We start from the raw sequence: 25,169 nt of genomic DNA, 5'->3' as shown, positions 1-25,169 counted from the left end.
AGTGGATACCTGCACTCGATCTTTTTTGTTGAGATAACATTCAGGCCCTAATCGGTCAATATTCTAGGTTCCCGCCATAACGAGCAGACCACAGGGCCCTCCGATATCTATGGCAGAGGTGAACACACTTCCCTGCATACGAAGATGTGTCCGTGTCCTGCTGCACTTATTCCAAAGAATTTCCGAAAGAAAGGTTGACAGGACTTCTTAGCGAGAAGTGCAATAGGCATTAGTGCAACTCCAAGTGAACTTTATCCTAGTGTGAGCAAGATTTCATTTGAGTAGGCCAGAGCCGAGTGGTTTTACAGTACTTTTCGTCTGGCTTGGCATGCATGTGATTACGTGGTGTTGTCCACATCACGTCGTAGCCTCTGAAATCATTGCGCTCTCGTTGCTGGTGTTCCCAGGAATACCACGGGACGACTCAAGGACCCCACGGGACGACTCGCTCGCTGGGCGTTACGCCTGCAAGAATATACCTTCTCCGTGGTATACAAGACGGGGCGCTTGCACCAGGATGCCGATTGTTTGTCCCGCTACGCCGTCGACGACCCGGCTGATGCGGACACCATCACTTGCGTTTTCTCTGTGTCCCAGTTGCTCGAAATCGGCCATGAGCAACGCCGCGATCCTTCATCACGAGCCCTCATCGACCATCTGGAGTCAACGCCTGGCGACGCCTCTCTCCGGATGTTTCTCCTTAAGGAAGGGACACTATACCGCCGCAATCTCGATCCACACGGCCATGACCTTCTGCTCGTAATTCCATCACACCTGCGTTCGACTGTCCTCCAACAACTTCACGACGCTCCCGTGGCTGGACACTTGGGCGTCTCGCGCACATACGACCGTGTACGCCGTCGATTCTTTTGGCCGGGTCTCGCCCGCTCCGTGCGGCGCTACGTTGCCGCTTGTAAGCCCTGTCAGTGCCGGTAGAAGCCCTCCACACCTCCAGCTGGATGTCTTCAGCCGATCGACATCCCACCGGAACCCTTTTTCTGTGTTGGTCTAGACCTTCTTGGACCATTTCCTCTCTCGGGCTCCGGAAATAAATGGGTCGCCGTCGCTACTGATTATGCTACGCGGTACGCAATCACCAGAGCCCTCCCGACAAGTTGTGCTACTGACGTTGCTGACTTTCTGCTCTATGACATCATTTTAGTGCACGGTGCCCCGCGCCAATTACTCACTGACCGTGGCCGCAGCTTTCTGTCGGCAGTAGTCGAGGACATCCTCCGCTCCTGCTCGACTAAGCACAAGTTCAGCACGTCCTACCACCCACAGACCAACGGCCTCACGGAGCGCCTCAACCGGACCATCACCGACATGCTATCCAAGTACGTCGCGACCGACCAGCACGACTGGGATCTTCACTTACCATATGTGACGTTCGCGTATAATTCATCGCGTCACGACACCGCCGGCTATTCACCATTCTATCTCCTATATGGCCGAGAACCCGCGTTGCCCTTGGACGCTTTGTTGCCCTCGGCCACACGTTCAACCACTGAATACGCCCGCGACGCGATCGCACACGCCGACCACGCGCGCCAGCTCGCCCGCACCCGTCTCGAGGCCTCGCAGGAGCATCAGAGACGCCTCTATGATTGTCACCATCGCGACGTACAATTTACTCCGGGTTCTCTGGTGCTTCTCTGGTCCCCCATTCGACGTGTGGGCCTTTCCGAAAAGCTGCTGTAGCGCTACACTGGCCCATACCGTGTGGTGCGACAAGTGACCGATGTCACGTATGAAGTAATCCCCGCCAGCCTCTCAGCGTCATCGTCGGCTGCAAGTGACATCGTTCACGTGGCGAGACTAAAGCCATATCACACACCTTTCGCCGCGGATGTGTAGATTAAGCACCGGGACGGCGCTTCTACTGCCGGGGGTGATGCTACGGAACAGCCGCCAGTGTGGCTGCACTGAGGAGAAGGAAGACGACGTGGCCACCGCTTGATATAGCGTCGCCATCATTGCCACCGTTTGTCTACGTGTAAATATATTGTAAATAGACATATTGAAAATGAGAGGAACAGTAAGAAGGAAATAACATTTTCCCCACTTTTTTTCTTGCCCCTTATCATCGCGCATTAAAAGCGTGTTCACGGAATCTTTCTCAGAAACGCCACTTCAAGTACAATAAAGTTTATTTCAAGCACATAGAACAATAAAACATTCACACGAATAAATTGCGAAAATCCAAAAAAATTCAAACGAGAAACACAGGCGCTGAAAGAGAGCGGGGCCCCCCTTTCGCTGCACGATCGTCCCGAGTTCAGCGGTGCCGAGACTAGCTCGCAGCGGTAGCCGCGAGCGTGCTCGACAAGCCTCGGCCGACGAGACCAGCAGCTCAGCGTGGCGGGGTGTACAACCCGCCTCCACGCGTCTAGTGAAGAGACGGGTGTTGCCCGTCACGTTGACAGCAGCGAGCGCACCGTCTGCTCCTCAGCTACCGACAATACAGGATGGGAAGCAGCACGAGCGCCCGGAGGACCTGCTGCTGTTCCGCAGCGACAGCCAGGACGCGGTGCTGCCGAGATGACGGCCGGCACAAGCGCGATGCTGCACGAACTGACGGCCGCCTCCGGTCGACATCGGGCTGCGTCCCGCGCCTACACCGCCGTACGGCCAGCAAGCCTGGGCCGGGGCAACCTGCCGGAAGAAGAGGAAATGTGCGATTGTGTGCGACTGAGCCACGAAGAGAATCAATACAGCTGAGTGCATCTTAATAGATCTTAATAAATATGCTAATAAACTTAACACATCTTAATAGATGCGTACCTGCTCCGATATTTTCTACTGTTTACCTTTTTTTACTCATCGTATTGTCAGTTGTATTTATCACTCCACTGACTGTATTTGTGGCGTATTTTTTCCATTTTTATTCAAATCATTGGAGTTCACACGTCTTTGTGTCCTTATGCCCCCCTTATGTAAAGCCTTCGGGCCTTTAAGGTGAAATAGATGAAATCAAATGAAATGTGTAAGATGCGGCACACGCAGGAAATAAAATATCTTGTATAGCAGACTGAACGCCCTATCGGGCAGTATAGGGATATTTGAGGTTTCGGGCATGTCTGAATCAGCTAATCGTGGTGTTTCTGTACGGATAATTTAGTATGCTGCAGAGGAAAGTATAGTAATTTCAAATTCCTTATTTTGAAGAATGAACTGAACATTTATCTGTCTCTACTAGGCAAGAAGGCCTAACCGCAGTCACATGACGTTAGAACATTATCGAAGTTTTGCCCAAAGTGATGCGCAACGATGTCACGAGGACCAAGTCGATTTTAGATGTTTGTTCAAGGAATAAGAGCAAGGAGAAGTGTATGCAGAGAAATCTAATACGCATGTGTAGATACATCAAGGGCTTTTACACCTGTGTCAGAGTGGTACATACGCAGTGCCCCTACAAGAGGGTAGGCCGAATGTGACAAATTCAAGACATTCACAGAAACCGCTAAATGTCCCGCGCTGTTACATTAAATGATATTTGTGATGCCTATAAACAGAATGATATGTGAAGGTAATATACATTACTTATTCTGTATTTCCACACAATAATAGTGCGTTTACTGGTACTACTTTGTTGGTCGAATTTCCATGGTATACGTGGTGTTCCAGTTAACGTTATCCAAATTGTTAAAAAAAAGCGGTTACAATATAGAATATCAGCTCCCACAGAGTTCGGTATTAAGTCCTCTTCAGCCACCGGGACAGCATTGTTACGTAATTACTTAGCGGGCCAGAGAAGGTCAGATAAAAAAGATAATTTTTAAACTAAGAATATGTCTTTCGACGAGGAAGCTTTTGTTAAGTCATTCACAGAGTTCATTGAATCTTTTTCAGCCCGATATGTCCTGCGTAATAATTTTTTCCAGCAGTTTCCCTGTAACAAGAAAAATGCGAAAAAATGTCGTGGTTTTAGGCTCTCACGCTCCGCGACGCATGAGCTCCCAAAAACTAGTAGAATAAACCAACTCCCCTCATTCAATGATTCGGCAAGCACCAGGTCATGGAGAAGGGGAACACCGAGTTGGAATGATTCTGGAACTATTCCACACATTTTCCAACAATCGGTATGGAATGTAAGCGGAATGACGGACCAGTCGGCAAGGTGGAATGGCAGTGGAATGGGAGCCCGAGATTGCGCAATGTAGTTGGAGTGGAATGGGCACGTAGTCCTGGAATGGTAAGTGTCTATTTTAAATGAGACTACAAGACCACAAAGCTTGCCAATTAGACTAGAGCAGACTTGGTAAATTCATTACACCTCTCAATTTTTACTCAATATCGGCTCTTTTAGTATCCACGTATAGGTGACTACCTCTGCCGCGGTAACTATAATGAACACAGTAGTCTACGCTTTCGAAAACCCGGAAGCATTTCTGCATTCCAATGTTGAACTGCATTGAAAAACGACAACAGCTTGGCCTGTACGACACAAGGATTGCGGCCAAAAATATATAGTCATAGAGGTGTGGTGAAAAAAATGGAGTTCGTAAATGCTCAGGTCGCTGTGAAACAAACAAACAAACAAATAAACAAACAAACAAACGAACAAATTATCATTCCGCAGTACATATCAATGCGTTTCACCTTTTGCTTCATGTTAGTCTTCAAAGGGACATAATGAGCTAGCTAGACGCGTGACATGTACAGCCGTATAAAATTATTTTGTGCTTTGCTTCGCCAGAATCAAAATTTCGTCAGAACAATGAAAGATTTCCGAAAATGGTGGATTTTATTCAGAAAGCATATAAACCTTCCTTGTATCGCAACGTAGAGCACTGCGCGGGTCGTCTTTTACGTTCCCTACCGGGCGCAAACCGGGCCCAATAGATTCAGGCCCTGTGCGGCCCGAGCCAACACGGTTCGGTCCAACCAGTTAACCCTTGAGCCTATCCGAAGCATGCTGAAGTTCTCAGTTATTTTGAAGATACTAAACGCACACAGATTTGCAAGAGATTGATTTCACTGGATCGCTTTACACTGCAGTTGCTGTTTTAATAAATAAATAATAGAAGTGGGAAAATATCAAAGGAGCACAGCAGGAACATGACAAAGGTAGAACAAGGACAATTGGTGTTACACTGTCGTGATTGTCGGTGTGCTCCGCATTTTGACAACACTGCAGTCTTGTTGAGAGACAAAGATCGTTGCACGCGTGAGAATGTTGAAGCTACAGCAATGAATAGTGATGATTAGTAGTGCGTCAGCTCATCGCCTCTTTTGTTATTTGCGAAATAAAAAACTTTTCTTGAAGGCAGCTGGTAACAAGCCCTCAGTAACGCACACGCGTTGGTAGGATCAATTGATTCATTATGTTCTTTTTCTTTTTTGTCTATTTTGCAGTATATATTCAGAACATCTGGCATTAAGCGTTAGTTGGAAGTTAGCGCCTTGTCATGAACGTGCTGCGGCCCTCAGCCGCAAAGGGTTCCCCGGTGATGCTTCACCGCTAGACTCCAAGCACAGCTCCTTGAGAAGGTGCTTCGCCGCCAAGCTGCAGGCATGTCGGAACACGCAGTGCTTTCTCCCTTGATGGCACCCTTCTCGGACAGATTGCACGCGCCCGGTAGTGCAGAGCTGCAACCTCCTCCTCCGGTGGATATAAAAGGCCGGCGCCTCTGGCGTTCCGTGCCTTTTCGTCATCGTACTTCGTCCTCGTTAAGAAGTAAACACATTATTCCTTGGCTACCTCTTGCCTCGTCACTGTCAGGATCTGCTTCAGGAAATACTTTTGACCCTCGTGTCATGCTGCCCATGCGAGCCTGGTGCCTCTCCTAACAGCCTGTTCCGTTCGTGCCTCTGTCTGCTGCTTTGGAAGTTCTACGCTAGAACACGAAAAAGTATCCTTGTATGCTTGTATCTAACGGTTTTCTCGCATGCCTGGGTCACTGTGTAATCCATGGCTGAATGGTTAGAGCATCGGGCTGATTTGCTTGGGGAACTGGTTTCGAAACCAACCGTCTGACAAACTTGACTCACTACGCATGTGGGAATGTTGTATATACGTATGTGCCGCTCTTCAATGAAACTCTTTGGCGCCGACATGGAGCACTAGGTATGTGCCAGTAAATGCGTGCCGCTCATCAATGAACGGTATTTGAAACCAACTTGTGTAAGCTTGGTATGTGCCACTTGTTACGACGGTGGCAATACGTTGTTTTGCTGTATTGATTCAATGCTGAACCCATTGCCGTCGATAGTCATCGCGAGGTGGGTTCTGCCGATTTTTTAAATGCAATTAGCATTATTAGGATATTTCACGCATTTTGCCGGGGATGTCTATCTGGCTGCCTATCTGCCTGCGTATCTAACCGTTTTCCCGCCAACTTGGGTCGCTGGGTAGTTCATGGTCTACTGGTTAGAGCATCGCACCGCTGTGGTGAGGGAACCGCGTTCGAAAGCAATAGTCATGGGTATATGATATTGTATATTTGCCACTCATCAGTTTGCCCGTTTCACGTCAATTTGTGTTATTGGGGATGTGCCACTACTTAAGTGCAGCTCTTCAATGAACCTTGTTCACCTCAACTTGGATTACTGGGGTCGTGAAACTAGCCATGTGCCACACATCAGTGAACGTCATTGATGGCAATTTGGGTAATTGGGTGTGTGCAAGTGGGTACATGCCACTGTTCAATGAACCTCTTAGCCACAAACTTGGTAATTGGGTGTATATCACTGAATGCGCCAGAAGGTATGTGTCGCTATTCAATAAACCTTTTTCACGGCCCGCTTGGGATACCGAGTAAGTTCCGCTTTTCAATGAACGTAATTTATGCCGACTTGGGTCACTAGCTACGTGTAACTTGGTATGTGCCGACCTCCAATGAACCTCTGTGACGCCAACTTGGTTCACTGAGTATGTGCCATGTCGCTGCGTAAGTATTCTGCCATTCAACGACAAAAGTAATAAATTTCTCCGATGGTGGGTGGAGTAAGTATTTAGAATATCTTGTCTGAATTTTAATACAAACGTGCGCCACACGAGAAATTCGTTGCGGTGGCGCTAGATGGCGGAGTGTGCCCAGAGCGAAGCGCGAGAGAGGAGCCCGGCTGCATACATGCTTCACACATGATGCATCTCTGCGGTGGCCGTACCGTGTATTGCTACTTTGCTTCATTGCCAATCGCATTACTGTCGACATTCATCGTGACACGTGTTCTGCCACAATAACTCTAGCCTACACCGCCGGTGCGTCTCAAAAATGGGCAGCTGACCCACGCTATCAGGGCATATAGTTGGCGTGGTGACCAATGGTACCATTTTCCCAGTGATCGAAGAGTACCGTTAATGTACAATAATTGATGCAGTGCACCGCTGCCATGTCTTGGCCTGCCCCTTAAAAAAATGAGTTTAGACTGTCTATAGAAAGTCCATAGAATTTCTATAGACGACCTTGCCTTTCCATAGATTTGGTCTTTTGCTGATACAAAGTCTATAGACTGTCTATAGGCGAAAGTCGATAAGATTTCTATTTATTTTTGTCTACTCACATTCTATAGACGGTCTATAGAATGTGAGTTTGTTTCTTTTTGTCTATGTCCCCTGTATAGACTGTCTATAGACGAAAGTCAATACAGTCTCTATTTACTTTTGTCCATCATTTGTCTATAGACTGCCTCTAGACGAAAGTCCAGAAGGTTTCTATTTCTTATTGTCTGCTGGCATTTTATACACGATCTATAGAAAATAGTCGATAAGACGTTTCTTTTTGTCTATATCCGCTCTTTAGACTGTCTATAGACGAAAGTCAATACAGCCTCTATTTATTTTGTCCATTGTTTGCCTATAGACTGTCTATCGACGAGAGCGATACGGTTTCTATTTCTTTTTGTCTACTCGAATTCTAAAGATGGTCTGTAGATAGAAGTCGATAAGATGTTTGTTTCGTTTTGTTTACTTTCGCCGAATAGATTACCTCTAGACAAAATTCGATACAGTCACCATTTATCCTTATTGGTTCTTTGTCTATAGACTGTCTATAGACGAGAGTGGATAAGGTGTTGATTACTTTTGTCTACCCTCGCTTTATAGATTGTCTATAGACAAAAGTTGATAAGGATAAGGTTTTTTTTCTACGATGGTGAGCCTGAAATTCGCCTCCTCCAGTACGCAACATCTGCACGCTTGGAGTGACGCCAGTCACCGGCAAAAGGTGCCGAGAGCGAGCGGGGCTATACTAATCCAGGTACAACCAAATTAGGAAGGCCCACTAAGCTTCAACAAGACATTGCCTCACCAGAACAGGAATTGGCCTTCCTGGTGCAGTATTCGGCCACCCCCTCCCACATGGCTCACTCAATTACCCAATGGCCCTCAGTCCGCAGCACCTGCGGAGCATCTGACCAAGGCGGCGGTCAGACCTGTAACGTAGCAGAAGGTGCTAAGAATATCTGGGTCCGGACAGGCTGCCAATGGAAACTGACCCTTTCAACGTTTAACACCCGAACCCTCTCGAGTGAGGCTAGCGTAGCAGGACTCTTTGAGGAACTATCAGACATTGTTTGGGATATCATCGGCTTTAGTGAGATTCAGAGAAGTGGTGAGGCTTATACATTGCTGAATACCGCACATGTCCTCTGCTATAGAGATCTCCTAGATAAGAAGAACTACGGGGTAGGTTTCCTAATCCATGAGCACATAGCGGGCAACATTGACGAATTCTACAGCAATAATGAGAGGGTAGCTGTAGTCGTAATCAAACTTAATAAGAGCTATAGATTAAAGGTAGTACAAGTCTACGCTCCAACATCCAGTCACGATGATGAGGAAGTAGATCAGTTTTATGATGATGTTGAATTAGCGATGAGAAAAGTGCAAACTCAGTATAGTGTAGCAATGGGCGACTTCAATGCGAAAGTGGGAAAAAAGCAGGCGGGTGAACAAGCAATTGGCAAGTACGTCGTCGATTCTAGGAACGCTAGAGGAGAGATGCTGGTAGAGTTCGCAGGAAGGTATAAGCTGCGAATAATGAACACCTTTTTCAGGAAGCGTAACGACAGAAAGTGGACATGAAATAGCCCTAATGGGGAAACAAGAAATGAAATTGACTTCATACTTTCTGCTGATCCCAGCATAGTGTAGGATGTAGAAGTTATAGGTAGGGCAAAGTGCAGTGATCATAGGTTAGTGAGGGGTAGGATTCACCTCAATTTGAAGAGAGAGAGAGCAAAATTGGTCAATAAGAAAAAGGTCAACGTAGAGACAGTATGAGTAAAAGCAGACAAATTCAGGCTGGTACTTGCAAACAAATATGCAGCGTTAGAACAGAGAGATGATGAGGACATAGAGCTAATGAATGAAACCGTAACTAGGTTGGCTTCAGAGGCAGCAATTGAACTGGGAGGCAAGGTACCATGGTAACTAGTAGGCAAAATCTCCCAAGTAATAAAGGACATAATAAAGAACCGACAAAAAATAAATGTGTCCAACTAAAGAGATAAGAGAGAATTCGCGGAACTGTCAAAACTGATCAACAAGGCGAAAATAAGGGATATTCGAAACTATAACGTGAGAAAGACTGAAGAAGCCGTAAAAAATGGACGCAGCCTGAAATCAGTGAGAAAGAAACTTGGCATAGGACAAACCAAGATGTATGCACTAAAAGATAAGCAGGTTAATATCATCAGCAGTCTAGTAAAAGCAGCGGCAGAATTCTATACTGGGCTGTACAATACCCAGAGGAGCCATGATACCTCCATTCGAAGCAGTAATCAACGGGTTGCAGAGACTCCTCCTATATCTAGCGATGAGGTCAGAAGGGCCTTGCAAGAGAGGAAATGGGGAAAGGCGGGAGGAAAAGATGGAATAACAGTTGATTTAATGAAAGATGGAGGAGACATAATGTTTGAAAATTGGCAGCTCTCTAGACGAAGTGTCTGTCGACTTTAAGGGTCCCAGAACAGTGGAAGAATGCAAACATTATACTAATCAACAAAAAGGGAGACGTTAAAGAATTAAAAAATTGTAGGCCCATTAGCTTACTTCCAGTATTATATAAAACATTCGACAAGGTAATTTGGAATAGTATACGGGCAACATTGGACTTTAGCCAACCAATGGAACAGGCTGGCTTCAGGAAGGGAGAGACTACAATGGATCACGTCCATGTCATTATTTCAGGTAATCGAGAAATCCGCCGAGTACAATAAGCCTCTCTATATGGCTTTTATAGAGTACTAAGTGGCCTTTGATTCAGCAGAGGTGCCAGCAGTCATAGAGGCATTACGTAATCAATGAGTACAGGCCGCTCAAGCAAATTTCTTGGAAGATATCTACAGAGGTTCCACAGCTACCTTAATTCTACACAAGAAAAGCAGGAACATACCTATAAAGAAAGGGGTCAGACAGGGAGACACAATCTCTCCAATGCTGTTCACTGCGTGCTTGAAAGAAGTATTTAAGCTAATAAACTGGAGAGGCTTAGGAGTATAGATCGACGGTGAAAATCTCTGCAACCTTCGGTTTGCCGATGGCATTGTTCTAGTCAGCAACAATGCAGACGAGTTACAACAAATGATTGAGGACCTTAACAGAGAGAGAGTAAGAGTGGGATTGAAAATTAATATGGAGAAGACAAAGATAATGATAAATTGCCGGGCAAAGGAACAAGAGTTTAGGATCACCAGTCAATTAATCACAGGGAACCCTGATGATGAAAAGGAAATTCACAGAAGAATGAAAATGGGTTGGATAGCATACGGCAGACATTGCCAGCTCCTGATTGGAACCTTACCATTATCACTGAAAAGAAAGGTGTACAATCAGTGCATTTTACCAGTGGGGCACATATATATTTACCAGTGGGGCAGATATATGGAGCAGAGACTAGGAGACTGACAAAGAAGCTTGAGAACAAGTTAACGACCGCGCAAAGAGCGATGGAATGAAGATTGCTAGGCATATAACGTTAAGAGACAGAAAGAGAGCGGTTTGGATCAGACAGCAAACGGGTATAGACGAAATTCTAATTGACATCAAGAGAAAAAAATGGAGCTGGGCAGGTCATGTAATGCGCAGGCTAGATAACCGTTGGACCATTATGGTTACAGAATGGGCACCAAGAGAAGGGAAACGCAATCGAGCACGACAGAAGACTAGGTCGAGGATGAAATTAGGAAATTCGTGGGCGCTAGTTGGAATCGGTTGGCGCATGACAGGGGTAGCTGGAGATCGCGCGGAGAGGCCTTCGTCCTGCAGTGGACATAAAACAGGCTGATCATGATGATGATGATGATAAGGTGTACATTTCTTTTTGTCTAGTCCCAGTCTACGTAGTTCTTCACACACACACACACGCGCGCGACTGGCCGCTCGAGGCACATTGCGTGTAATCGCGAGCTTCTTCACGCTCGGGAAAAACACTTCTATGGAGTACGTGTTGAGCAACAGAAAGCTGTATCGGGAGTTTCTCATGTTGCTCTACAATTTTCCCATTGAGAATCTTAAAGAATTATAGTAATTGAGAAATTATATTAACACTAATCATCTAATCAGGGGCAACGCAATCTAATCAGGGCAACGCAAAGCGACGGCAAACAACATTACCTTCGTTCTCTCCAGCTACATAGCATTTGCATATCATCAAGTCTGGCTCAAATTATGTGAAACACCCCGTATACTTCTTTGCAATTCGAATTATTCTCCACGGTTTTCCATATCACCGCCGATGAAGGCTATAGGGTGGGACGTTACCAAAGGTGATGTTAACCTGAGCGAACAGCCCGTATACCGATTGTGGTAAGGTTTGAGATTAAGTAGAAAACAGCATGAAACCTGCGATAAGCTCAGTCACTAGCAGCTTCGCAACTTAGCCGAAAAAATGAGAGAACAATAAATTAGTTGCTCGGGGAAGAACCTTTACACGTTTGAAACTGAAGGCATTGCGTTTGACGATAGTTGGAAGATTTCTTTTTTCTCTCTCTTTTTTAAACAGTTTAGCAGCAGAAGTTATTTTTCGGGCTATTTGAAAATAAATAAGCGCCTTTTCATGCTTCGGCGTTATGCAGTTTACGTGCTGTTAATCGCCAGGCAGCTGTTGACGCAGATTCACATTTTGCCAATCGTGCATGGTATGCAGCCTTGTCGTGCGTAATAATTTTTCCGGTTTTCATTACTGTTGCGTTTAGTACCGTCTTGGACAGACTGTATACTACATGCGCTGTACAAAAGAAAAAAACAGCCAGATTATCCATTTGGTGGTCTTTTCTCAGTAGATAACGCACAGATTATTAAAATCATTTAGTGGACATTGGACTTGTTCTATCCTTATCAGCACACCTAAGAGATCGTAACATGTTTTAACTGATAAGTAACCTTATCAGTAACCCCCCCCCCCCTTTTATGTGCATTCGACTGAAAGTGTGGCAAATGTATTCATCTCGGAGTATGAGAAAACGACATTGTAAACTGTTCTAAGCGGAAATAAATTGCAATTCTTAACGTGATTGTTCAAAACTTCTGTCACTTTTCTGAGCATATTCGTTCGGCACGGGCATTTTGTATTAACACCCGAAAAATGTGCACAGTTCCGCCCGGTATCTTTGTTTCAGCAATTATTATTATAGGAATTATTTGTGATTATCGCATTTGTTTATTATTTTGGTAAGTACACTATGCATGACATGAACCTATCTTGAAACGAAACGTACCGTTCATACTGTAACGAAATGAAGCATCGTAATCTTATTGATTCATATTCCGTGTAGCATTTATTCAGAGGTAAACCAAGTTAACTAGATACATACATGATGAGCGAAAATCATATATAAAAGTACTATTGAACCGCAAAAATAACTCACTGAATAGTTTTCCCTCATATTGTTACATTTGTTTATCTGTGTGTCTCTGCGTCCTTGTCTTCCGTGCTGTGCTCGTGTGGCCATCAATTACGAGCTTGCCAAAGCCCTTGTCAGCTTTATTAAACAAAGGATTCAATTCAGTTGAATCTAATATTGCGTGTCAAGTGACCGACGTGTTATTCGTTTTATCTAAGTTTTATGGACTGGCAGTACTTGTCTAGCATTAAACCACATCGTGAGGCTTATAGCGCGTGAAAAGACAAGGACGAAAGGAGGACGTGGCACACACAGGCGCTGTCACGTCTTCCTTTCGTCCTTGTCTTTTCACGCGCTATAAGCCTGATGATGTCATACCAACAAGCCCAAATCACTGCATGACAGCATTAAACCACAATATTTTTTTGTTGCACTTAAGCTGCGGGTGTCATAGACTGCCAGGGAATTTTCATGAAAACAGCCAGGGAAGGCTTGGAAGAAGATCGAGGGACTTGAAAATGTCAACATAGGTATGCTGTCTTGTTGTATGTCATACAAGGTTTTCAGAGAATCTCTCTTAAGGATATTTTTGAAACGTTCCACCTCAAACAATTCAGGCAAATTGGTCCCATTTGTTGAAAAAAAAAATAAAAGTCAAGCATAATGACATAGCATTTGTTATTTTTTTTCGTTAACTAAAGGGCCTGAACGCCGAAACCCTATAAAAATTACCCATGTTTGAGAGCACCTCAAATAATTTACTGTTTCCTAGGAGATGCATATCTGTAGTGCCTTGACACAAAGTGCTCGCGTGGTATTTCGGGTGCTCATGTGGTATACCTTACTTGCGACCGTGTTAACATGCCCAAGAGGCCTCATTATCTGTTAGAAACTAAGAGACCTTATCAATACAATCAATCCATCTGCCTTCTGTTGAAGTTATGGGCAATGACCCGTTCATTTAAGAGCATGAGAAATACATTTAAATGTGTATTAAGCAAAATAAATTACAATCTTTGGCATGATGCTGTGAATACTCCAGTCACTCTTCTGAGCATATCCCTATGCGCGGGCATATTTAATTAGCAGCCAAAAAATGCACAGACATTCCAATAACTCTCTAATCTTCTTTCAGCAATTGATATAGAGATCATTTGGGATAATTACAACGATGTGTCATATATGAACTTGTTTTAAAAGCAACATACTTTTGCTGTAGCACAAGCAGCAGTTGGGACTGTTTAATTGTTCATCATGCATTAAAATGAAACATTGCATAATAGTACTGATTTGTATTCACAAGCAGCCATTACTCCTACCTTAATCGCACTGAGCATTCACTTAAGTGGTTTGAGTAAATATATGACGGTGCTTAATGAACATACAAAGAATACACAATTGTTATTTTTGTCTCACGTTGTTGCATCTACTTATTTGAAGCATACACTTGCAGCACCTTTGGAACATAAGACACGAAGGTCAAGGCCGGCCTGGCGGTCTTAGTTGCCAAGGGGTAGTAGTCTCTAAATATGTAAATAGTCTCTTTCGATCATAGCGAAGGACCTGCATTTTAAGGAAATTAATATACGGCGCAATAAGAAGAGTTAATTCAATGCCGGTGCACGTGTTTTCTTTTTTGCATTGCATGATTCAGCACTAGTGGATTTGCTTCAAATTTTTTGTTTTGTTTATGCAACATATAAGAGTGCAGCTGGTTCAGGAGCACCATTAAGCCATCCACATTAATGTATAGCTGCAGATGAGAAGCAACACGTGAACATACATAATATACATTCAAACATTTTTTGTCGCCATATGTAAACAGAAATGCAAGCTAACTTGTAGATAGCAGATACCTAGGAGATTTCGTTCAACCGGATGCATTGCATGCAACTGTAATATTTCTTAAATGTGCTCGAGCACAAATATTCATGCAGTCTTGAATAAAGATTCACGGCTACATGTATTTGAGATTTTTCGACTGCTTCCATCCGCATGCATGATTTGCGATGTACAGTTCCCTGGGTATGTTCCCATAAGCATGCTGGGTGCAGTACCTATTTAGAGATATTTCCAATAAACTGCTTATTAACAACCCCAGCAGCGAGTGTTTATAGATAATCGAAACATAGTTGGGAAAATGTGGTTTATATAGCTAGTATATAGAGCTTCGACCTTTGCTATTTTAGCCTATCTGGGCAATGGACATAAATGATTTAAGAACACGGTGCAACATATACTATTATAAAAATCCTACAGGTCAGATCTCTGACGGCTGAACACCATAAGCTTTAAATTTGGATTTTACTGCACTGTCTTTTTTTACATTATTCTTCGTTCAACAGCTTCAATGAATTTATGTTAGCTCGGGCACCCTGTATCGAGAATAATCGACAAATAGTGTAAGGATTAGCTATAGACTGATCTGCAGGAATTGTCTACGGACAGTCTATTAGCTTATGACCTTACTCTGAAATGTCTAAAAGTCTAAAAAGTGCGGGAGTCTATCTATCTATATGTGGGAGTCTTTCTATAGATTAATGAAAATTCATTTTTGTAGACAAATGTCTGCAGAATATCTATAGAGAAAAGTGTACAAGAATATACAGTTCTACTTTTGTAGACTGAAGTCTATAGAATGTCTATTGACAAATGTCTATAGATAGCCTATAGTCATTTGCTTACAGACACTTTATAGACTTCAGTCTGCAATAGTAAAACTGTATATAGGTCTATTTTTGTAGACTGAAGTCTGTGGAATGTCTATAGACAAATGTCTATAGATAGTGGAAAAACATTTGCTTATAGACATTTTATTATTTTAGAATTCAGTCTACAAAAGTAGAACTGCTGTATAGAGTTCTATTTTTTTCTATCATTTCTATTCTATCATTTTTAGCTCTTGTTTTGAAGAAACCTAGAGAGTGACTAAGCCTTTGCTCTGTCTGTTGGCTTCTTTTTTTTATGTGGGAGGTGCTTCGGAAGAGATGGCCAAATAAATGACAGGCTTGGAGCTTGTCATACGGCCAACTAAAACGAATTTGACATGTCTTGGAGACACTTGTATTAGAATCGCAACAACCGACCATATGTTTCGATCACGTCATTTATTTGCGACTTCAACCCGCGCGGCTAAGATTACTGCTGAAACAGCCCTGGTTGAGAACAGTGTACAGATATTAAACAGATTACCAGCAACAACGCACTGAAAGGACAACAGGCCCCATAGCGTGTTTGTTCTCGCGTGAAAAATAGTGCGTGGCATTACTTGTAACGTTGTGAAGAGTTCAAAATATGTTTTAGTTAATAGGGCGCGCAAGAGGTACGGGGGAAGGGAGGGGGGAAGGCGGCGCAAATAGTTAACAATTGTACAGAAAGCGTTTTACTTACTGGAATTGGAGGTTTGCAATACATTAGTTCAACCACTCGAGGAGTGGGAATGGTGCAATTGTCAGAATTCCGACGAGTTAAAAGGAGGAGATTCACATAAACCACAACTCTGCGCAATGGAGTGGGAATAGAATCGAGCGCCCCACTTCGCAACTCTGCACCACGCCATTACATCCAGTCCTTGGACAATTCGAGTGCAGCTCTACAACCACAAATAAGACCGCAGCACCTGGGCGAAACGCATCGAAGGCCCGTATCCTGCCGCACACTCTAAAAACAGTTTGAACCCTTTGGGGTGCATATTTGTCCCACAACAATAATCGTCATCTGCCTTGCTTGCGTTTCCTTTCTTGAAAACTCGGCGCTGGCTACTTTCCTGTCCAGAATGCTGCGTCACACTGATAATGCGCATGCCGTTCGTGACTGGGAAGTACCGGGCTCGCAGCGTTAAAGAAAGGAAACGCGGGCAGGACAGATGACGATTATTGTTGTAGGACATATATACACCCCAAAGGGTGCAACTATTTTTAGAGTGCACGATCACGCACCGCCAACGAGTAATCCTGCACGACCTAAATATATACGCAGTGCGCAGACTAGCTGGTACCCTAGGTAGGGGCTAGGACTCGCGAAATCTATAGTGCTTTCCCCAACTGGACCGAGTACCAGGCCACCAAACTCCTTGCCCTGCGCACGTTGTCGTACGACGCCAGCTGGCGTCTACCTTCATGAGATCCCGATGCAACCGCTGGTGCCACGCTGCTATATTCAAAGGCCACAACTTGAAGCGGCAGGGCCCGCTCAGGTCAGGAGACATCGTCTTGGTCCGATACACAAATGACAGTAAACTGAGCGCTTCCAACTAACAGCAACCAGGTTCCCCAGCTAGCATTAACGACTAAGCACTATATGGGCACTTCCCCGGGAAAGATGTCCGTCAGTCTGTCTGAACGCGTGACACGATGCCCTCCATAAGTATACATGGGATCCTAAGGCAGTATATCTTTATTTTTTTTTATTTAAATATACCTTACAGGCCTCAAAGTGAGGCATTCAATAAGGGGGGCAGTACACAGAAAATACATAGAATATATGACATGTATAGAACCGTAGCAGTTTACATACTACAACCGTAAGTGCAACCGAGGTGAAAAGAATTACTTAGTTCACGATTCACTAATAAGAAAACATAATATAATGATCTGTGCGTGCAGATGGTGAAGGCGTGGCCGAGCCGATAGTATCGCTGAAGTGGATCGTTTCAGGATACGGCCCTAGTTGGCCTCACCTCGTGGGTAGCCTCCAAAGGCAGCTGCTGCTTGGCGCTGCCATCCCGTCCGTGTCGCTGCTGCACTCTGCCTTGCAGGAGTTCAACGTCGCCAGCCGAAGCGGCAGCGTGTCGCGCAGGTTCATGTGTGGCCTGCAGCCGAAGACCTCGAACCTGTAATCGGGCGAAGCGACTGCGCTCCAATCCTTGTCCTGGTGATTCCCACTCACGGCAGCTTCCACTCCACGCGTAATAGGCGTCTCTGAACTGCGTTGACAACAGAGGCCATAATTGAACACAGCGTTTGAAACGCACTTGCGAAAGAGTGCAGCTGCTTTAATAAAACGTTTCATTTTTTTTATAGTTTAGGCGTTTTCGGTTTAGGAATTAGTTGTGCTGCCAATGCTTACCCAAGCCTACCAAAGCACTGAAAGACCAATAGTTACTGTTCGCCCTATTCTTAAATTACTTCTAGTCGACGTTTTACTGGACAGTTTCTTCTTGAGGCATAGGACGCCGAATTTGCGTTTTCGCAAGGAAAAAAAAAAAGGAAATTGCTTCTGCTGTGGCCTTTCTTCCAAGCTTCAGTGGAGGGGAACTGAGCTGTCATTTTTTGCAGAGCTGCGTTTAGAATTGATTAGGCGGCATCTACAAGAATTCTCTCTTGCTTTGCAAAGTGTATACGAGCGGAGAAGTCAATATCGCATATGCTTTTTCGTTTGTTAAAATGGTAAGCCCGCCTCGATTATTGAAGGAGCCTGAATGGAATCTCTTTCCACCACAACACTATCCCGCATACTCTTCTAGGGCATTCTCTTGCGACACCGCGCCGACTAAGTTTTGTACAACTCTGTTTTGGCAGTTGAAGGGTGCATTGATATTCGTCTGCTAAGTAAATGCAGAGTAAAGAGTGAATGACGAAAGTACGCAATACTCGGCTGTGTTCGCTTAAGCCGATCGACGACTTCTTTCTAGGTACCCAACCTGGGGGCAGATAAATCGTGCTCGACAGGCACGTGATTCCATTGACCCGTGGTTGTTCTTTCTATGAAATTTCGCGTCTATATATAGCGCAGGTCGCAGCGCTGTCCACGCTCACGTCGCGTTACCACTGCTGTGGTAATGCGACGTGAGCTTCGTGGTGTCTCCGCGCAGAGCAGGTGGATCGCCAGACCAGAGTCGGCGATTAGCGGCGGGCACGTCGTCGCGGTACGCATGTCGCGACATGTCATTGCACTAGTGCGTCCGATGAGCGCTCCTTGAATTGTAAGCGAACTGCAGCCCTGTCCTTCTATGTAGACATCGAGCAGTGCCGCAATTATTTTAAATGTTAGTGGGCTAAACAGGTATTGGTGTGTGCGTGCGTGCGTGGGAGCGTGTGCGTGTGTATGTATGTGTTTTGAAATAGAAGTCGAAATAACTAAGTTACGTCCAAACATCCAGGAATGACAGAAGCAGTATAACCCCCCCCCCCCCCCACACACACACGCACGCACGCACGCACACACAAACACACACACCTTGCGTTTCTGCCACTTGATCGATTGTATATTGACTTCAATGCTCCGTTTCTTTATAGCTTCCGTAAAATAAAATTTCACTACACGATAGATTCTACTTTGGTAAGCGTCTATTTACGGAAAAAATTGCAATCACTTGTAAAGAAGTTATAATCAGATGAGGGATTGGCAGTATGCGTAAATAAATAAATAAAATAGAAGTGTACTCTGAACCCAGTTCTGGGGACGTATTCTCGGGCGATCACTTTCGGCGGCGGTACAGTGGGCATGCAGGCCAAACGCGAGAAACAATCCCTCGTTGGCGCGCGTGGAATGAGTCTCACGAAATCTCGCGAACGTGACACTATCTCTGATAGTGGTCGCACGAGAATATCTCCTCTGATTATGACTACCGAAAGGTTTGTTGTGCCTTCAGGTCATCGCCCATTTACGTCTCTTAAGTGCAAAGCCCGCAATATAGTGCCGACGTCCCGGGTGCATTCGGCGCATGAGACCGGTGCAGGAGATTGACCGCGAAGGTGAAAAAGTAGCGAAGCAAGTGGCACTACTTGCAAGATGAAAGAAACGAAAGAAACAGGACTGGTTGTCCTTCGGGTTCACTGAAAAATGTATACATTTCTCGCGGACCGTATTTGCATCTGCAAAGAAAATCACGTCGTACGCAAGGCTTAAGGAACGCCGTGAGGTATACCGCAATTTGAGCTCGGCGACTAAAGAGTAGGGTTTATCTCAGTGCCGACTCCTATTTCTCTAAACGCAGAAATGTTGTCATTAGACAACAGAGCTCAACCGATTTCAATGAAAGTTGATAGTGTTATAGGTGCCTAAATTCCGGGCGGCGCAAGCAGAATTTCGGTTTAGGGCTTACGAGCTTTTACTAGTTTTACCGAAATTGGTACATTAAAAGATATATATAAGCACAAAGCATAAAGATTCATAACTCTGCAGAAAAAAAAAAAGCACCGTTGTTCTGTAAACCTGTCAGAGTATCTCTTACGGGCAAATGTAACACGCGAGTTTACTGGTTACATGAAACTGTTACAATATTTCCAAGGGTTGTTTAAGCTTCTTACTCACACATCAGTGGTATATTTAGCGCAGTGTATAATTGGTCACTTTTATTCTTGTTATATGTTTCGAAACGTGCAGTTTACACCATTGCGAGGTTACGCCATTGTCAGGCAGCGTGAGGCAGCTGTACATCGTCCTGAAGGTGGTTGAGGACTTCATCTGCCTCCATCGCCTGGAGGTGAAGCGACCAACGGAAAAGCGTCGATGCCCAAGCGCACATCAAGGTCAAAGCGCGGTAAAAGCGGTGACATGGATGCGCCAGCTAATCATACATGCGAATGTTTAAAGGGGCATATCAAGAAGGAACCTAACAACCATGCAGGTGCCTCAATATCACGCTGTGCTAAAATGTGAACGAAACTGTGCATTGTGTACAGTCGGCGAGGCATTTACAATTTTCTTTTTTGTTGTTTTTGCACTTCTGTGAGTAAATTATCATCGCTCTGCGACAATAGCGTATTTAATGCAACAACACGAAATACTGTTGCTGGCTTAGCGCATTATGAGGTGTATAAGCGCGAGAATCAATTGCGTTACTATACGCAAATCAATGTTTCATGCACCCTAGCTGATACACTTTACTACAGCTATACTTTATAGGGCACAGTAAGAAATAACCTCAATTACGTTTTCTTAGCAGGACATAGCAAACCGTAACTGTCATTTCACAAACTGAGGATACTCGCAACGGCCCTTAGATATGGCGCACAAAAGACCGAATTATCTTTACCTGTATATCCCCCGGTGCCCGGTGCCCTTCGATACGTCCTCCACCTGGTGCCCAGCTCCTTGCACGGTGCCTGGTGCTTGTATGGAGTTGTACTCAGACAGGTTGTCCTTGACGTCCATCTCAACGAACCGGTCGCGCCCGGCGCTCGGAACCAGCCTCCTCCGATGAGCGGCGCCGCTGCTGCAAGCCTCTTCCTCAGCCGGGTTCACAGTCTTGACCACAAGATCGCAGTTCCTCGGGAGGACGTCCTCCATGGCCAAGTAGCTGGACCTGTAGGACGCGTCGGCCTTGGCTTTCTCCGGAAGTAGGGCGTGCAATATGGACGAAGGCATCTTCTGGGGTGACGACGCTACCGAGAAGGCGGATGCACCGCCGTGGAGGAGCCGATAAGTTCTGATGCCGCTGGGTACATCGATTCACATGGCTGACACTATGCCAGGTCCGTTCTTCGGAGAGATGCTCGGATATGCGCGCGCCACGGCCACCGGCGTGTTCGAAAGTGCGAGCAAGCTTTTCCTGTGCCACATGAGCCCCTCGCGCCAGCGCACGAGGGCACGACCTCGGTGTCCTTCTTCTTTGTCCTTTACTCCATCTTGAGGTTTGTGTTTCGACTGGTCTCCAATATCTCATCGGTCCTTACTTTAAAACACTTTGACGATAGCAATGACTCTGGAAAATAAAATATCCCAGGGAGAGAGAGATGGAGACAATAAACACTTTTATTTACCGTGTAGTCCGTTGTATTACGGCTCCGATTCGGACCAAATGTGGTGTAATGGAATTTCCAGGCAGATCAAACAGTTAGCAGGAATTCAGGATAATGTTACCTTGCTAAATTTTGTTTTCCTAATTACCTCTCTATAAATTTTTTATTGATTTCTTTCAATTCCATTTTTCACAGCATGACATTCTTGCCGTAAGTGTCAGCTTACAAATTGCCTTTATCCTTTTTTTTCTTTACCCTTAACTTTTCTTTATTCATTTCACATAAACTCTCAATTAGTGGACAATCGCCCACTGCACGAATGCGCGACGTACCTACGTAAAAAAAAGAAGAAAAAAAGAAAACAAGAACCAGGCGTGAATTACCAACAAGCTGCTAACATTAATGTGATTACGGTAATTGTGACATCAGAATAATTATTTCCTTTGGACTTGCTGTAGAAAATTAAGGACTATCACCATCTACTCGCTGTTGTTGCATTGGTATATCGGGTGTCCTGGGTTACGTTAGCCAAGTTTTAAGAAAAATCAATCAATCAATCAATTTAAGTAACTATAAAATCTTACCAAGGTATTCAGGCACGGAGAAAGCTGGCATACAGTGGCAGCTAGTTGATAAGCGTACAGAGAGCACTTTGGTTAACAAATAACCTCCCGCATTAGAGTAAATTTAGATGTAACATATACACAACTAGGCACATATTATAAACACATCTAATGATACAAGTATGAAATTCACTCTTCGCAACATATCAATAAGGAAAAAAAAGGGGTCAATGTGCTGCAGAAGTACTGCGACGTCGGGACATATGAGGGATACAAATTACTAGGAACAGAACTGTTGATAAAGCTTATACTCAGTTACTTGGAATATTTATTTAATACCACGGCTGCAGGGAGGTACATTCTAAATTTATGTCACTCGTATAACAAGACTGGAATTCTAAACGTATCATTCGTTTTAACGTAATCAGTACGACATTCGTTGACTTTCTTTTGTTCTAGATTACGTGTGGTAGACCGGTGGAATTGATCTGTAATTGAGCCTTTAACTGGTATAAAATACGCACAATTATTTGACCTTAGAGTGTCCGATCATATAGGTCCTCTACCAGCTGCAATTATTCTGGGCTAAATATCCGACTAAAGCGAGAAGTTATTTAAACAAGTTTTTACCTTTTTGAATTCTGTGCCTGGCTTCACACGGGAAACCTTGTGGGGTCTTAGGGTCTCACAGGAGTACTGACCCCCCGCGGGTTCGAGCTTAGCGAGCCACAGGGCCGCGTCAGTCGTCACCTCTAGCGCCGCTGCGCGCGAGCTCAGGCCGCAAGGGCTACCGGGCGACGCATGCAAGAACACAGTATTGCCCTGAGTTAACTGATACAGTTTACCCGACACTGCAGTGATACAGTGATACCCGACACTGGACAAACGCCTGGTCTCAAGAGGAAGAAGAAGAAGTATTTTAATGATTGGAAATGTAGAGAGGTCGGCCGGATAATGGAGCATCTGGCCTGCTACTCTACGTAAGGGAAGGGGAAGAGGGGAAGAAAAAGGGTCACAATGGGGGATGATAATGGGAGGAACGAGGTGAATGACACATTACACAACTGGTATCACAGGCGTGAGTCCAGGCCCGTGTCACCCAAAAAACGTGAAAGTGCACGCATTGTCTCTGTCGTCCCCCACCAAAGGCGGAAAATGCAGTCAGGGACGTCTATAGCACGTCGCTGCGAGAGCACAGACTGAAGCTGGGACACGGCGGCTATGCTACTTTCTCTCGCGATAACCAATGGGCCAACTCGCGAGAACTCGGGCAATCTCCTTCGGCTTGGGCCTCCGATGAGTGCGGCTCGGCGTGGTACGACCTCGCGCGAGCACTAGGCACCCGTTCTTAGGCTTAGCGTCCGGACAGGATCAACACGAGGTACGCGCTCCCCGCACGGGCAAAGGCACCGTGCGTGAGCTCAGTCCTAGTCACAAAGGTGTCGGCGGACGAGAGGAAGCATGTACGTACCCGGCGCAGTCCCGAGAGAGAACAGGCACGCTAACGCCACGAGAGTAGCCGCCAGGGGCCGTTTCGTGACGTCGAAGCTCCGCCCTGCTCCGCCCTCACCACGAACCATCGCTAGTGGAGCGCCACCGCTGACAACTGGTTGGGAGCGAGTGAAGAAGTGAGGCGTAGGGATTGCAGAACTAAACTTAATCTTTCTAGTGTCTACGAGAGCTGCAATGGGAGTGGTTGAGCCAGCACAGGAATTATGGGAAGTACATGGATTTGCCTAAACTTTTGGCTTCAAACGGCTTGGTGACTTTGTAAACTCGTAGTTTTCAACAAAACACTGCGTAATAAATAATTAAGTAAATATTATTAAAATTGTCCAGTGGCAGAATTCGAACACAGGACCTCTAGCACAGACTCCCGTTATTGAAAGCATTACGCCACGGACGCATGTATTGTCAAGCAACATATAAATACCTTATGAATTTATCGCGGGGCAGCCAGTGCCTTGGGACACTTGGTGCGTTTCGATTTGGCCACCTCGCCAAGCTTAACCGTTGCAATTAGCAGCGGTTTTGCTTGTTGGCGGCGACTTTTGCACTTAAAAAAGTTTAGATTGCTGTGAAATTTACAATGAAGGCACGCAAAGCGCAAAAACGAATCAACAAGAACGTCTGAATCCACAAGCACGAAGATCGGACAAATCCATGTACTTCCCGTCATTGCCATGGTGGCTCAACGATTGCAGTGCCAGAGTTCCCTCTAATATATTGTAGGAAACTCTATGCTCGAATAACCTCGGGCACGCGGGTCTGCTGCTACTCTCTTCTTCGGCGCTCTGCGCATGCGTCATTCCTCCTATGCTGACGTTCCTTCCATCGTTGAGCTAGCAACGGGCGTGGATCAATTCTTATGACGATTGTTTGTTTCACCTCGTGTACCATCTTCTCCTTAAAAAAAAATGACGAAACCTACTTTCGGAACGCCCTTAGTAACTGCAGAAAGTAACAGAATACTAACACTTCGGGTCCACATAACGCCAAATTCAGTCTGGACAATACATATAGTTGGTAAAGCTAACAAAAGACTAGGCTACATTAGACGAATGCTTAAATACACTACGCCAGAAACGAAGCTAGCATGTTACGAATTGCTAAGAGCGATAGCTCAATGCCCCTGCGAGGCCTGGGACCTACACACACAGACGTTTATCGCACAACTGGAACAGGCTCAACGGCGCGCGTTTCATTTCCTCTTCTTACAGTAGAAAATACTCAGTATGTTCACTTTACCAGATATCAAACTTATCCTTTCCTGATTCAAGAATAAATAACAACATGGTTACTCTCTTTCACAGTATAGTGGGCGACCATGTGTTAATTGAGAAAAATTCGATACATGCGCGAGACAACGCTGTATGTTACACGAAACAAACATAATACACATGTAGAGCAAAAATGGTTCACAAACTGGTTTCAGTAATCGTTTTCCTTTAAAATAGCCCGAAGCTGTAACAGCTAGGCTACCAGCAAACGTTGTGGATATAGAAAAACCATGAGGAGCTATCTTCCATCATACTCGATTGTTTTAGTACTGCAGTCTTTCTAGCACTGTATTATGGCGTTGTACTGTACTGGCATTGCACCAAGTGTATTACTTGATATTGTTTGATTT

The 25,169-nt window shown here is 45.0% G+C and overlaps 1 protein-coding gene across 1 annotated transcript; it reads right to left on the bottom strand.

Moving 5' to 3' along the window:
* Nucleotides 1-2,132: 2,132 nt before the first annotated feature.
* LOC126547891 (uncharacterized) lies at nt 2,133-21,274 on the bottom strand. The gene is made up of 3 exons (XM_055063061.1): nt 20,771-21,274; nt 17,471-17,716; nt 2,133-2,655 (listed from the first exon to the last, which is right to left on the bottom strand). Exons 1-3 carry the CDS (start codon nt 21,100-21,102, stop codon nt 2,616-2,618), a joined length of 618 nt encoding a protein of 205 aa, XP_054919036.1. The 5' UTR covers nt 21,103-21,274; the 3' UTR covers nt 2,133-2,615.
* Between the last annotated feature and the right edge of the window lie 3,895 nt (nt 21,275-25,169).

The sequence above is a fragment of the Dermacentor andersoni genome, chromosome 1 (assembly GCF_023375885.2).
Source record: "Dermacentor andersoni chromosome 1, qqDerAnde1_hic_scaffold, whole genome shotgun sequence".
Lineage (NCBI taxonomy): Eukaryota > Metazoa > Arthropoda > Arachnida > Ixodida > Ixodidae > Dermacentor > Dermacentor andersoni.
This window is presented reverse-complemented; position numbering and strand designations above follow the sequence as displayed.